The sequence below is a fragment of the Oenanthe melanoleuca genome, chromosome 27 (assembly GCF_029582105.1).
Source record: "Oenanthe melanoleuca isolate GR-GAL-2019-014 chromosome 27, OMel1.0, whole genome shotgun sequence".
Taxonomy (NCBI): domain Eukaryota; kingdom Metazoa; phylum Chordata; class Aves; order Passeriformes; family Muscicapidae; genus Oenanthe; species Oenanthe melanoleuca.
Window position 1 is genome coordinate 1,477,966 of NC_079360.1, and position 14,046 is coordinate 1,492,011.

The 14,046-nt window shown below is 61.9% G+C and overlaps 2 protein-coding genes across 2 annotated transcripts; one reads left to right on the forward strand and one right to left on the reverse strand.

Annotated features, from left to right (window-relative positions):
• The first annotated feature begins 3,402 nt into the window (after positions 1–3,402).
• On the forward strand, positions 3,403–7,280 carry GFAP (glial fibrillary acidic protein). The gene is made up of 9 exons (XM_056512032.1): positions 3,403–3,851; positions 4,342–4,402; positions 4,777–4,872; positions 4,945–5,106; positions 5,392–5,517; positions 5,719–5,939; positions 6,119–6,162; positions 6,792–6,877; positions 7,194–7,280. Exons 1-9 carry the CDS (start codon positions 3,403–3,405, stop codon positions 7,233–7,235), a joined length of 1,287 nt encoding a protein of 428 aa, XP_056368007.1. The 3' UTR covers positions 7,236–7,280.
• A 2,104-nt stretch (positions 7,281–9,384) lies between these two features.
• Positions 9,385–13,978, reverse strand: CCDC103 (coiled-coil domain containing 103). The gene is made up of 3 exons (XM_056512031.1): positions 13,367–13,978; positions 12,460–12,592; positions 9,385–11,190 (listed from the first exon to the last, which is right to left on the reverse strand). Exons 1-3 carry the CDS (start codon positions 13,537–13,539, stop codon positions 10,723–10,725), a joined length of 774 nt encoding a protein of 257 aa, XP_056368006.1. The 5' UTR covers positions 13,540–13,978; the 3' UTR covers positions 9,385–10,722.
• Between the last annotated feature and the right edge of the window lie 68 nt (positions 13,979–14,046).

Below are 14,046 nucleotides of genomic sequence, written 5' to 3' on the forward strand. Positions count from 1 at the left end.
CCCCAGCATGAGCTGGGGTGGGCTCACACACAGAGGCAGCTCCAGGACTGACTCTCCCTGGGGACTTTGTCACCAACCTCAGCCCCCAGGCAGCCTGACAGTGTCCCCAGGGCTGTGGGTGCCAAGCCCAGGGCTGGTGCAGGCTGGGGGGAACACAGCCACCAAGACTCACCCAGCAGCACTGCTCCGTGCCTTTCCCTCTGAATCCCCAAAATCACCCAGTAGGACCCAATGTGCTTCCCCCACTGCCCTGTAATCCCCTCGCCCCTCCAGGAGCAGCCCCTGCAGGGACAGAGGTACTGGAAGCTGAGGACTGATGCTGTATCCTCACCAGCCGTGGTTTGCTTGTTGGGAGGCAGAGCTGGCAGCAGGAAGGGCAGATTTCCAGCACAGCTCAGGGATTTGTGCAGGCAGGAATCCAGGACCCACCAACGAGCCCAGCTGGGAGCTGGCTGGAAAAGCTTCCAGACACCTGGGCTGCTCCCCTGCAAGCAGCAAGGGGCGAGGCACCAGGCTCAGGCTGCAGTGACAGCCAGAGCCTCCATCTGCCCAGGCAGCCGTGACAGCCCTGAGAATTCGGGCAAGGGCCTGGCTGGAATTGAAATCCACTGGCAGCTCTGCACTGAGAAACCAGAGAGCCCATGGACAGAGCCCCAGGGAGCAAAATTCCCATCTCAGTGCTCAGGGGGACAGCCCTGGGATGTTGCTCCTGGCACAGGTCTCCAGCCCCGTTTCCAGCAGCACAGAACAATCCCAGAGCCAGCAGCCCTCACCTGGAGATGGGGGAGTGGAGGAGGTGGCCCTTGGCCTTGGTGTGACCCTGGGCCCGGTCTCTATTGCCCTTGGCCAGCGTGTGCAGGAGCTGCTCTGGTGCCCTGGGCTGGGGGAGAGGGGCAGGGCTGGATCAGCAGCTGGGCACAGCAGCAGGACAGCCCGGGCCGAGACCCCCGGCAGCTCTGGGGCCCGAGCAGCTCGAGCCACGTCTGCTCCCAGCCAGCAGCCAGGAGGCACTGGGACCCACAGCCCCTGTCCCCTGCACTCCCAGCCACTCCCAGCACCAGGGCAGGCACAGACACTTTCAGGCTGTGTGTTTTGGGGTTGCTGTTGTGTCTCCCCATTCCTGCAGCTGCTTGGGATGGGGTCACAGAGCTGCAGGAGGACACGGCTCCAGTTCCAGTGGTCTGGGTCCTCATGAACTCCTTGAGGTGGGGGGTTGGTTCAGCTGGAGGGTGCAGTGTGGGAGAGAGATCCCCAGGCTGGGAGAGGCCTCAGACACTCCCCCTGGGCTCTGCTTCCTACTCCCTCCCTGTGCCAGCCCTGGCCAGTGCCCCCTTAGACCCCCTGTGAGCCTGAACCCCCTTCAGGCTCCTACAGCCTCCCTACAACACGACCTGACATCCCCTAAAACCACAGCTTCCCCAATTATTCTGCAGCCCCTTGTGACTCCCAAAGCCCCTCTCACAGTTCCCCTTCGGGCTTGCTCTGGGGTTGGGCTCCATTGTGGTTTCTCCCCTTCTCTGTCGTCCCAGGGTCCTGTGAGTGCCTCTGCACCCTCTTCTGGGCCTGGGGAGGTCTGGGGACCCTATTCAGTGTCCCAAAGTGCAGGTGAGGGGTGGGGAAGCCTCCTGCCCTCCTGGGGCCTGACACTCTGTATAGTGATGAGGAAAAGGTTTTGTTCTGTGTCTCCCCCCTGCTCCAATCCCATCACCCATCCCGTGTGACGCCCCCACTCTGGGACACAGACCCCCAAGCACCCAACCCAGGGACCAGTGTTCCCAGCACCCCTGTGATCCACTTCCCTGCCGTGCCAGGGAACATCTGGCACATCTGGCTCCCTGCACCAGGGCTGGGATCGGGACAGGTCCGTGTGTGCTGCTGTCCCATGGGGCCGGGGTCTCCTCCTGGCTCCTTCCCTGCCCGGCAGCAGCCCAGCTCACCTTTGTCTCCTTGAGCCTGGAAGCTGCCAATTAAAACTCCCAGTTCGTTTGTCTCATTAAGGGGGGCCGGGGAAGAGGAGGAGGGGGAGCCCAGCTCTGCCTCCTGCCGCTGCCGGGCTTTGATCCCGCTGCGTGGGAGCCGGGAGAGAATCAATCCCTGGGGAGCAGGGGGACCACACAGGACCCCAAAGCTCCCCAGCCCCTCTGTGTCCCCCCTCCACCCCGCTGTGCACCCCGGGGAGGGAGGCTCCCTGTCACTAGAGCTGTCACACAGCACGAGTCTCCAGGGATGCCATTGCTGTCTGGGGACACAAGAGCCACTGGGGATGTGTAGGTGTCCCAAACCTGGAATTTCTGTGGGCACAACTGGTGACACAAGCACAGGACAGCCGGGGGAACGCGGGGCTGGCTGGAGACAGGGAGCTGCGGGGGATTGGAGAAGGATGTGGGAGCTGTCCCAGTCCCACCAGTCTCACCAGTACGGTCCCTGCTGGCTCTGGGTCTCCCCAGACTGCACCCACAGGGACACAGCCGTTGTCACAGCCGTTGTCACAGCCCTCCCCACTGGCCACTTTTGGTGGCCCAGTGATGGTGGCCGCGGTCCAGGGGAGTGTCCCAGTCCCAGGGCAGGCAGGAGCCTTTCCCGGCCATCGGCTGCCATCTGCTGCCAGCGGCGGGGCCAGTCCCCATCCCTGCTGCCGTCCCTGTCCCTGTCCCTGTCCCTGTCCCTGTCCCTGTCCCTGTCCCTGCAGCAGAGTCCCAGGAACCCCCCTCTCCCCCAGCTTCACCCCGGCTGCCCCCACGTATCGCTCATGTCCCCATGTCCCCAGAACGCCCCCATCCCCTCCCCGGGCCATCCATGCCCCAGTTTGCTCCATGATGCTGTGACTGGGAGGGACGGGGCCCCGTGGCCGCCCCTGGATCCGGTCCCCCGCATTCCCGGCAGCGCCGTGCCCTGGCACCAAGGTCCCTCCCGGCCGTGCCACGGCTCTGGCTCCGCACAAAGCCCCTTTCAGCAGCCGCGGAAAGCCCCTGGCAGCCAGTCCTGGCCCCTGCCATGTGCCACCAGGGGCAAAAGGCCCCCAAACTCTGCGTGTGTGCCCAGTGACGTGGCCGTGTGGGATGAACACCTGAGCACCCGCCCGGATTTGGGACGGGGACCGAGGCTCCAGGGCCACCAGGCAGCGCTTCCACAGACCACAGTCGGGTTGGGAAAGACTTCGGAGGCTCCGGTCACTGAGCAGCCGGTCCTCATTAGCAGCACCCCACGGCAGCGAGGGGTGCCCGCGGCACCGCTGTGTCTGTCCGCAGTGCCCGCGGGGGGACAGGGGCTGTGCTGCGGTGCCAGGGCCGGGTGCCAGGGCACAGCCACCCCTCCTGGCGCCGTGCCGGCCCCTGGCTCCTGCCCGGGGCTCCCGGGCTCCATAAAAACCCTGGGCCGGGCACACGGCGCCCGCCGCCCGCCATGGACAGTCGGAGCCCGTCCTGCGGCCGCCGCTCCGGCCGCTCCGTGCCCGGGTACCGGGTGCTCCCCGGCAGCCCCCCGGGCCGGCCCCGGGCATCCCGCAGCCCCCGGCGGAGCCCCCGCCCGGGCTCGGCCGCGGTGGATTTCTCGCTGGCCACGGCGCTCAACTCGGAGTTCAGGGAGACGCGGACCAACGAGAAGGTGGAGATGATGGAGCTCAACGACCGCTTCGCCAGCTACATCGAGAAGGTGCGGCAGCTGCAGCAGCAGAACAAGGTGCTGGCGCTGGAGCTGAGCCAGGCGCGGGGCCAGGAGCCCTCGCACACCGACATCTACCGGGAGGAGCTGCGGGAGCTGCGGCGCCGCCTGGAGCACTTGGCCACCGCCAAGGCTCGCCTGGAGAGGGACAGGGACAACCTGGCCCAGGACCTCGGCAGCCTCCAGCAGAAGTAAGGCACTGTCCAGCTTGGGGTAGCCTGGGGACCAGAGCGGCCCACTGGGAATGGGTGTCAGGGTGACTAGCAGGACCAGGGTGGCCGCTGGAAACACAAGGGGCAGCAGGGACCAGCATGGACACCAGGATAGTGATCAGGAACTTTGTGGGGATGGGAACCGTGGTGGTGACAAGGAGCAGGGTGACCCCTGGGATGAGAAAGGAGTCCAGGGTGTACCCAGGGGTCAGAGACAGGAGCAGGAGCTCCTGTAACAGGGTAGCCCTGGGCACCAGGGACTGGTGTGCACCAGGACTGTGATGGGAAATGGGTGACCCCTGGGAACAGTGTGGGATGGTGTGGGGGTGTGTGGGGTGGGCACAAGAGCTGACCTGGGTTTGGGGCCTGCTGGTGCTGTGTGGCTGTGTTGGCCCAGGGGGTGTGTCTGTGGGCTGAGGGTGACCAGCAATGGTGCTGGACATGTAACTGTGCCCCTGCTCTGGCACAGGCTGCAGGACGAGGTGACCCTGAGGCTGGAGGCTGAGAGCAACCTGGCTGCCTACAGGCAGGTGAGGGCACGGGCCAGATCCCAGCTGGGCTTCCCTTGGGAATGGGCAGGGATGGGGTAGGGATGGGCAAGGATGTAGCAGGGACAGGAAGGGATGGGCAGGAGCAGGAACTGAGGGACTGGGATGTGTTACAATGGGCAGGTAGGGAACAGGAATGGAGCAGGGATGAGTGGGAAGGGCAGGGATGGATAGATATGGAGCATGGATGGGCAGGAATGGCAGGAGCAGGCAGTGAGGGACTGGAAATGCTGTGAGGGGCAAAGACAGGCAGGGCTGGATGGGAGTGGGGGGGAATGGACATGACCAGGCAGCTCAGGACAGAGGAGACTGGGTGGCCAGTTGGGACAGTCCCTGCTGTCCCCCCACGGTGACAGGACGTGGACAATGCTGCCTTGGCTCGCCTGGACCTGGAGCGGCGCGTGGGGACCCTGCAGGATGAGATCAGCTTCCTCCACAAGGTCCACGAGGAGGTAACCCCGCTCTGGGGCTGGGTCCCGGGGTTCAGGGGGCTGCCCTGACCCCCTGTCCCCCCGTCCCCACAGGAGCTGCGGGAGCTGCAGGAGCAGCTGGCCCGGCGGCGGGTGCAGGTCGAGGCGGACGCGAGCAAGCCGGACCTGGCGGCCGCCCTGCGCCACATCCGCAGCCAGTACGAGGCCATGGCCACCAGCAACGCCCGGGAGTCCGAGGAGTGGTACAAGTCCAAGGTGCAGTGGGAGCTGGTCACCCACAGAGGGATGGCCTGGCTGTCCCCTCCCGGGGTGTCACCCTCTCGGGGCTGGGGCTGGTCTCGGGGTTGGGCGGTCCTCGGTGATGTGCCGGGTTCGGGATCTCTGCTCTCCCCTCTTGTGCCAGGGTTGTTTCTCCTTGCCACGTGTTCCTGGGGCCATGTCCCTGCTGTGGAGCAGAGCAGGGCTGTGCTCCCACACTGTGCCACCAGAACACGTCCCTGCCCTGTGCTCCCATCCCACGGGACACGTCCCCTGCCCCAGTTTGCAGACCTGACGGACGCGGCCGCCCGGCACGCCGAGGCCCTGAGGGCGGCCAGGCACGAGGCCAGCGAGTACCGGCGGCAGCTGCAGGCGCTCACCTGCGACCTGGAGGCTCTGCGGGGCTCGGTAGGTGACAGCCATGGGCTGCAAGGGCAGGGACACGGCCTCGGGGAGCTGCCAGCATCAGGGGGTGCCCTGGCAGGACCACCCCCAATGCCAGGGGAATTGCTGGTCCCCAAGGGTGGGAGATGGATGGGCACTGGGGAGAGCCCCCAGTGCTGGGAGCAGGTGGCCATGGAGGGTGTCACAGCCCCCCTGGCCCCCCAGAATGAGTCCCTGCAGAGGCAGCTGCGGGAGCTGGAGCAGCGCTGTGCCCTGGAGACGGCCGGCTACCAGGACACGGTGCTGCAGCGGGAGGAGGAGATGCTCAGCCTCAAGGAGCAGATGGCCCAGCACCTGCAGGACTACCAGGAGCTGCTCAGCGTCAAGCTGGCCCTCGACATGGAGATCAGCACGTACCGCAAGCTGCTGGAGGGCGAGGAGAGCAGGTGACAGCTCTGTCCTGCCCCTCACCCCAGCCCAGCCAAGCCCAAGTCCTCGTGGTCCCTCTGGGGTGTCTGGCTGGGTTGGGGACCATCCTCCAGCCCTGCTGCCACAGCCCCAGGCAGGAGGAGCTGGGGGGCAGCAGGACCTCGTGCTCTTCCCTACGGTCCTGTTGTCCCTGCAGGATCACCATCCCTGCGCAGAGCTTCTCCAAGCTGCAGATCCGAGGTGAGGCTGGGCCCCACCCGTGGGCACAGGGACTGGGATGGTGGCACAGACTGGGGGCTCTGTGGCAGGAGAAGCCACCTTTGCCATCCCTGTCTCATTCAGAGGAATCAGGAGGTTTTTCCCTGAATCTCAGGGAACCAGGACTCCTGGTGCTCCCAGGGTGGGGGAGGAGGATGCCATGGCCATATCCCCAGGGCTGAACATGTCCCCAAGGCCAATGATGTCCCCAACACTGATCACATCATCATATCCTCAACGACAACCACATCCCCAAGGCCAACTGTGTTCCTCAGTCACAACTGTGTCCCCAAGGACAACCCTGTCCCCAAGCTCAATCACATCCCAAAGTCATCCATGTCCCCATGGTCGACAACATCTCCAAGGCCAGAAATGTCCCCAGCTGTCCCTGCAGCTCAACTACGTCCCCAGGATGCATCAGATCCCACAGCCTGCCACATCCCAAAGCCAACCCTGCCCATGAGGCTGGTTGTGTCCCCGGGGGTGCTGTCTCTCATGGTTCAGGGGTTTCCAGCCCAATCCATTTTCTTTGGGCTTCTCCTCCTGAGTGTGGCTGGAAGGGCCATACCCTGGGCAGAGTGTCACTGCCTTGTCCTGCCTGTGGCCCCCAGAGACCAGCCTGGACACCAAATCTGTGACAGAAGCCCATGTGAAGAGGAGCATCGTGGTCAAAACCGTGGAGACCCGAGATGGAGAGGTGGGAAATCCTCATTTGTGTCACCCAGGCTCCATCCCTACCTCCCCACAGGGTGTCCCCAAGGGACTTGCACATGGGGCCACCATCCCTGAGCCCCATAAACAGCCCAGGCAGGGAGCCAGTGATCCCGGAGAGTGTGGCACGATCTGCCCTGGGTCATGGTGGAGCTGAGGCTGGCAGCTCATAGCAAAAACTGTCCTGTCCCTGTCCCTGCTCTTGTCCCTGTCCTTGTTCCCAAGCTCGTCCAGAGCCCAGGCAGGCTCAGCCGGTGGCAGAACCCGATCCCGGGCTCACAGTCCCCCTGCTGCCCCTCCAGGTGCCGAAGGAGTCCAAGCAGGAGCACCAGGAGGGGCCGTAGGGCGGGGGAGCCGCAGCAGCCGCAGCTCCGCGGTCCCGCCGGGCGGGCACGGGGCACGGGAGGAGCGGGGGCGCCTGGGGGGCATCCCCCGTGCCCCCCCCCCCCCGCCTCTCCCAGTGCCCCCGTGCCCAGGGACCGTCAGGGGCATCCATCAGGGGCTGGCAGCCAGCGGAGCGCCCGTCGCACCGGGCAGCGCCCGGGCATCCCGGGATCCGAGCTCCCCAACGGGATGCGGCCGCATTCCCACATTCCCGGGGTGCCGGGGGTTTGGGGGCCCCTCCTGCCTCATCCTGGGTCTCCAGGGACAGAGGCTGTCCTGTGCACCGATCAGACAGCACGATGGTGCCCAGAGCATCTCCCTGCATCCACTCTCTGCTCTGGGAGACCCCCCAGTGCACCCAGACCCTGAGCACCCGCGGGTGGGGGGATGCAGGGTGCGAGGTACCGGCTGGAGAGGGACATTCCCCTGTCACCAAGCGCTGGGTGAGCTCAGCTGGGAGGCAGGGGCGGGAGGATGGAGAGTGGGGGTGGAGGAAGAGGATGATGGAGAGGCAGGGGTGGAGGAAGAGGATGATGGAGAGCAGGGGTGGAGGAAGAGGATGATGGAGAGCAGGGGTGGAGGAAGGGGATGATGGAGAGGCAGGGATGGAGGAAGGGGATGATGGAGAGCAGGGATGGAGGAAGGGGATGATGGAGAGGCAGGGATGGAGGAAGGGGAGCTCATGGGATGGTGTCAGGGAGTGACAGGGTCAGGAGGGGTTCCCGAGGGTGCTGGGGTGCCCGGGGTGGGTTTTGGGGCTGCACAGTGGCCTCAAGGGCTTCTCCTGGCACAGAGCCATGGGGCTGTCCAGATGCCACTGGGTGACTGTGACCAAGGTGTCCCCAACACTGGCAGGAAAAAACAGATCTGAGGGGCTGATGGTGAGGGGTGACCCCTGTCCCTACGGCAGGGGAATCTCATGCAGGTGAAAATGGAGAAGAGAGGGGTGCAGAGGAGGAGAAGGAAGGTGTTGGGGACCTGTGAGGGTCTCACAGCACAAGGTTCTGACCTGAGCAGGACCTGCCTGGTGCCACCTGACATAGGAACAATGACCCAGCAGCACTTCCCGTGCCCTGCCAGCCTTGGGGATGGGCACACAGCTGCCCTTGACTGCCATCCCCTTGTCCCCTCTGTGGTGGTGTCCAGGGTGGGAATGCAGGGGATGCTGCAGGGCTGGGACAGCACGAGCAGCCTCCCTTGCTCCTGAATGAATGCACTAATGACTAACTGAATGAATGCACTAACGAGCTGCAGCTCGGGATGAGAATAAAGCCAATGAGCACGTGGCTGTGCCTGCATCCACCTCTCTGCAGCCAGAGCAGTGGGATTTTGGGATCATCTGGGGACCTCTGGGAGCCCAAACCAATCCTAATGTTGCAGGGGGATGTGCTCAGGGCTGAGCCCCAGGGCACAGCTACACTCCACAGGGCACTGAACAGAGGGCAGGGGTGCAGGGATAACACCCACTGCCAGCAGTGGGGTGGGAGAAATCCCCTTCCCAGGAGGGAATCAGGGATCTGCTGCGGGTTCTTCACCCTCAAACCCAGCTCCTTCCCCACCCAATCCCAGGCTGCAGCTCTTGGGAAGCTCCCAGCTCTCAGCTGTTGGGGCTGAGGGTGGGTTGGGGATCCTGGACATCATTGACATGGTTAAGGGCCAGAGCATTGCTGGACCCTCAGTGCCCTCCTGGACAGAGAGATTTTTGTTGAAATCCTCAAGCCACATCCTCAGAAAAAGGAGATGAGCCTGGAGGACACATCCTGCTCAATGCTGAGGATTAAGTGTCCACTGAAACCCCACAGAGATGTCACAATCTCTGGGGGATGTTTGAGATGATTTTGTCAGACACAAACATTGACTCCCAACTGTGCTGAGCTAAAAGCACCCCAAAAGTAGCCATTTCTGAAGAAAATCACCAGATCAATTTGAAAAATATTTTTTTCCTTCACAATTTTAAACAAAACAAAAGTTAAAAGGTAAGGATTTGCTCCAGCTGAGGAGCTCAAAAGGAACACTGAGGGTTTGGGACACACAGTACTCACCATGGAAAACAAGGCAAACAAGGGTGAGAAAAGCAAGTATTAATTGGATTAAAATAGTTTGGTGGATGTTTTTAGCAGCCTCTTAGAAAAACAGCTGTAATAAATCATTGGTGCAGATCAAGAACTCTACAGAGTTTGGCCAGAACATCTTGCACCAGCTCCAAGTATTCTTTTGAAAAGGACTTTATTGAGCTTTAACCCCCACTGCCAAGCAGTCAGAGCCAGGAACAAATCCTGGCAGTGTGAAATCCCACCTGGAGCAAACCCTCAAATCCTGCCTGTCCCTACTGAGCTGTGCCAAAACAGGGAGTTTCCCACATCAGTCCTTGCTGTCCCACTCCTGCCCGAGGGGAGGGGGAACAGGGACTTGGCAGTGCTTGACTGTTAATGGCCAAAACATGGGGAATTTCCAAAGGGAGGATGGTCCAGGGTGTCTGAGTGCCCATGGGGATGATGTTCCAGCCTGGATGGGCTCTTGAGTGCCTGCCAGCAGTGACCCATGGCTAAGGATGATGATGATGATGCCCATGTTTGCTCCCAGTGGACCCTGTCTGGATGCCCAGGTGGGTGAGGATGAACATGGTGATGATGATGATAATGATGAAGTTCATGTTTATTCCCCACAGACCCCACCTGACCCCTCAGCTCCACTCTTTGCAGCTCAGGTCACACCATGAACTGGCTGACCTGGAAAGGCTCCCAGTGGGTTTCACAGCCCCATCCTCTGTCACCATTCACACAATCTCTGCTCACTGCATTTCTCCTGAGTCTTCCCACCAAACCCCAGGGATTTTGCCTTTCTCAAGAGGTGGGGATTCAGCAGGCTGCTTCCAGCCCTGACATCCTCACCCTGAGCCTTGGCACTACTCAAGCAGCGTGCTGTTCCCACCAGAGCTGGGGCTGTTCTGGCATCAAAACCCTCCATCCTGATCTTGGATAACTCCAAGATGTTCTTTTGTTGAAGTCTCCAGCCCTCAGCCATCCTCAGGTGTGCAAAGGCAGGAGGAATGGCCCCACAGCAGAGTGCAGGGACACATATGTCCCCTCAAGTGGCACCACAAAGCCCAATATTCCCATGCCAGGCCTGAGAATGAACCTGGACCCTCCACCAGGTGCCTGGTGGTTTCTCCAGGGCAGATGGGAGTATGTGGCTCCAGCTGCTGGGATGACAGCCATTTGTTTGGGTTTCTCCTTCAAAACTACCACTCAATGTTTTCTTCCCTCGGTTTTCTCCTTATCCAAGAGACTTTCCCATACCCTGTGAGGACACCCTGCTCAGAGATCACAGCACCACAGCTTGGGAGCTAAACTTTATTTGTGCCATGGGTGATGGAAAAGTCAAGCTTTGACTTTTTTCTGAGCCTCTTTTGCCCTGTTCCTGCTGCATCCTGGTGCTCCTGCTCCCTCAGCTGACCTGGTAACACTTCATCAGCTCCACCACCATCCTCTCCTCCTCAGTTTCCTTTTCCAAGTGGGTCTCCATGGCATGGGTTTCCCTGCCTGCCTCACAGCTGGCTGGGCTGCCAGGCTGGCCAGCAGCCTGACAATCCCTGCTCTGCAGCTTCCTGAACAAATCCTGGCTGCTCTCCTTCTCTGCCTGGCTCAGGAGAGCCACGTTCAGCCCGAAGCGCCCGGTGCCCGCCAGGCTCTGCAGGACCTGCAGGATGGCTCTTCTGTCTCCAGGACAGATGTGCTCTGCCAAAACTGTCAGGAATTCCCCCAGGAGGCCAAAGCCCACATCAGCCTGGAAGATCCTGCCCAAGGCCTCCCCTCCAAGCTCCAGCAAAAACTGGTATTTCTCTGTCCCACTTTGGAAGCATCTGCGCCAATCTCTGTGAAATTCCGCAGCGGTCCTGGGCAGCTGCTCCAGCTCCTGAAGGACAAAGGAGACACTCAGATCCTTTTGTTTTGTTCCCACTTGAAGACTTTGATCCCCTCACTCTGATCAGCCCATGGACCACTGAGATGTTTTTACCAGGGGCTTTGGCAGCACGAGGAGCTGCTGAGGGGGAAAAGGGGAAGACAAGGAAATGCCAGGTGCCTTTAACCCTGAGAAACAGGGAACTGCAGGGGGAAAAGGGAAGTGTGGAGCTGTGACACCCAGTGTGAACACAGATGGTTGTGGAGTGACCCCAACCCCAACCAGAGTCAGACTCTCTGCCCAGCCTGGATGCACCAGCACTGCCTGGGAAGGGATCTCAAGGAGATCAGGGCAGGGAACACTCTGAGCACTGAGAGGAAAAACCAGGGAGTGGCAGAGGAAAGGTGGGAGATGCAAACCCCAGAAAATGTGCTGGCACCAGCTGGCATTGGTGGGTCTGTGGCAGAGCAGAGGCTGAAAGCTGAGCTCCAAGTGGCATTCCCAGGTAAAGGAAATCCCATTTTATACCAGCTCTAATTAACTGCTGAGCCCATCCCCACTGGGGCACCGACACACAGGCAGAAGGAAGAGGCAAATGTGCAGCTTTTCTACAGCCAAGGAACAAAGCAAAGTGACATCTTATAATAAGCACAGGTCAATGAAATCCAGCATCATAAACAATCCTTGGGATTGTTTATAAGGCAATCCATGAAATTGCCTCATCGTGGGAAACATCCATGGGAACATCCAGTAACCAGGACACTGCAGGGTGGACAGAGCCCATGGCAGGGGCAGGACTGAGGGACTCCAATCACAAATGACCTGGACAGAAAATGTCCTGTCCCTTTTTCCCACCAGTGAGGGACTCAGTGAGCTCGTCAGGCTCAGTCAGGATTAACCCATCCCAGCCCAGGGAACCTCTGCAGCCAGAGGCTGCTCCAGGCAGGATCCTGGTGCACAGTCCTGACTGCTGGGAGCTGGGAGCTACTCCCAGCCAGTGGGGCAGCTCCCACAGACTGTTCCTGGCCACCATGGGGGGCACAGGGAGCTCTGGGTCCAGGCTGGGCAGCCAGGCCTCCATTCCCACAGGGATGGAGCAGACTGTTCTTGAAGGGGCCCAGCTTGACCCCAAGCTGATCCAAGCCCTGATATTCCAGGGGCCTGGGAGTGCTGGCTTGCACCCAGGGTGAGCCCTGAGCAACTCTTGCATTCCAATTAACACCCAGATGAGTTCTGAGCCATTTCCATCTGTGGATGAGGCCCCTGCAGCCTCTCCCTCACCTGTGGGATCTCCACAGTGCGGGTGGGTGCTGCCTTGGCTGGGGCTGCACAGGGATTCCACAGCACATTCCTCCTCTGTCCCAGCCTGTCCTTCTTCTCCAGAGGCTTCAAGTGTGAGGCCAGCACAATCTCCCTAAAGGGAACAGGGATAGGAGGGACACATGGCAAGAGAAAACACTGAGCCAGTTTCTGATTTTGGACTGGATGGATCACCCAGAGGTGCTGGCCCCACCAATACAAGGATAAACCAGCTTAAAATCCCCCGGGGATCCCATCACAGGGACTGGCAAGATATCTGGGGGAGAACCCACTTGAAAGTGTTTTCCTGCCCCTCAGGGAGCAGGTGGCATGGGGGAATGAGACAGCTGTGAATCCATGAATGGAACTTGACCTGGTCCCAGAAAGCCTCCCAAGTGTGGTCAGAGTCCTGGAGCTACCTCTGGATCCTCAATGCCAATGGACAAGGAGCCCCAGATGGTTCCACAGGGAATCCAGGAGTTGGGAGTGTCTAACACTGCCCAGCAGAGCAGCCCTGGCACCCCAACCTGCTCACAAGCCCTGGACAAAGCAGCGAGAGGCCAGGGAGCAGGAACAGGCTGGGAAGGGCACAAGGGACACTGTCACTCTCTGCTTCTGCATTCCCAGCATGGCCTGGGGGTCCGGCGAGAGACCGGCCACGGCGCAGGGACAGATCTCAGCCTGAGGAGTTTTGGGACAGATCTCAGCCACGGGCGAGTGTCCGTGCCCGCGGGCTCTGTCCGAGGGGCTGCTCCGGGCATCCCGAGGCTGCTGCCCCTCGAGTCCCTCAAGAGCATCAGCTCCGAGCTCAGACCCCGAGGGGTCCCCGAGCCCCCAGACGAGTTCCCGGCCCCGCCGGGCCCCTCGGGCCGGTCCCCGAGCCCCGGACCTGAACTGGCCGTAGTCGGGGACGCCCTGGCGCAGCGCCCGCAGCTTGGCCTCGCCCTCCCGCTGCCGCCGCTCGTCCTCCGCCAGCGCCGCCCGCAGCTCCCGCTGCAGCGCCGGGAGAGCTCCGGCCGGATCCATCCCCGGATCCATGGCCGGGTCCATCCCCGGATCCATCCCCGGATCCACCCCCGGATCCACCCCCGGGCACCGCCGCCACCTGCGGGCACAGGGACCGCTCCTGTCCTGACAGCCCTGCCTGCGATGACTTCGCGGACCCACTTCTGTCACAACAGCGCTGCCAGGACTGACCCGACAACCCCGATCTTATCGTGACAGTCCTGAGCTGCGGTCCCCCACTGTGACAGCCTAAAGGCCGCGCACGTGGGTGGCAGCTGGGAACCTCTCCCCTATCGCGATACCCAGGCCCTGACACACCGCCTGCCCCGGGACCCCTTGCTCTGTTTCGACAGCCCCGCGGGCTGACAAACACTTGGCCCCACGGCCGCTCTCTCTATCGCGACAGTCCGGCCCACGCCGCTGGAGCGCCGGGGCCGCGGAAGGTCCCCGGGGCTGACCCGGCCGCGCCTGACAGAACCGGCCCCGCCGCCCCGCTCGGCCCGCGGCCCCCGGGACCCTCCGGAACCGGAACCGGCTCCGACCCGGCCCGGACCCACCCGGCGC

Excerpts from the sequence above, each read along its gene's own strand:
- CCDC103 (XM_056512031.1), bottom strand. The coding sequence starts at position 13,539 with ATGGATCCGGGGATGGACCCGGCCATGGATCCGGGGATGGATCCGGCC. Across the intron at positions 12,593-13,366 it reads CCCGACTACGGCCAGTTCAG|GGAGATTGTGCTGGCCTCAC; the intron begins GTCCGGGGCTCG and ends TGTTCCCTTTAG. Across the intron at positions 11,191-12,459 it reads GCACTGTGGAGATCCCACAG|GAGCTGGAGCAGCTGCCCAG; the intron begins GTGAGGGAGAGG and ends TTTGTCCTTCAG.
- GFAP (XM_056512032.1), top strand. The coding sequence starts at position 3,403 with ATGGACAGTCGGAGCCCGTCCTGCGGCCGCCGCTCCGGCCGCTCCGTG. Across the intron at positions 5,518-5,718 it reads TGGAGGCTCTGCGGGGCTCG|AATGAGTCCCTGCAGAGGCA; the intron begins GTAGGTGACAGC and ends CTGGCCCCCCAG. Across the intron at positions 5,940-6,118 it reads CTGGAGGGCGAGGAGAGCAG|GATCACCATCCCTGCGCAGA; the intron begins GTGACAGCTCTG and ends TTGTCCCTGCAG.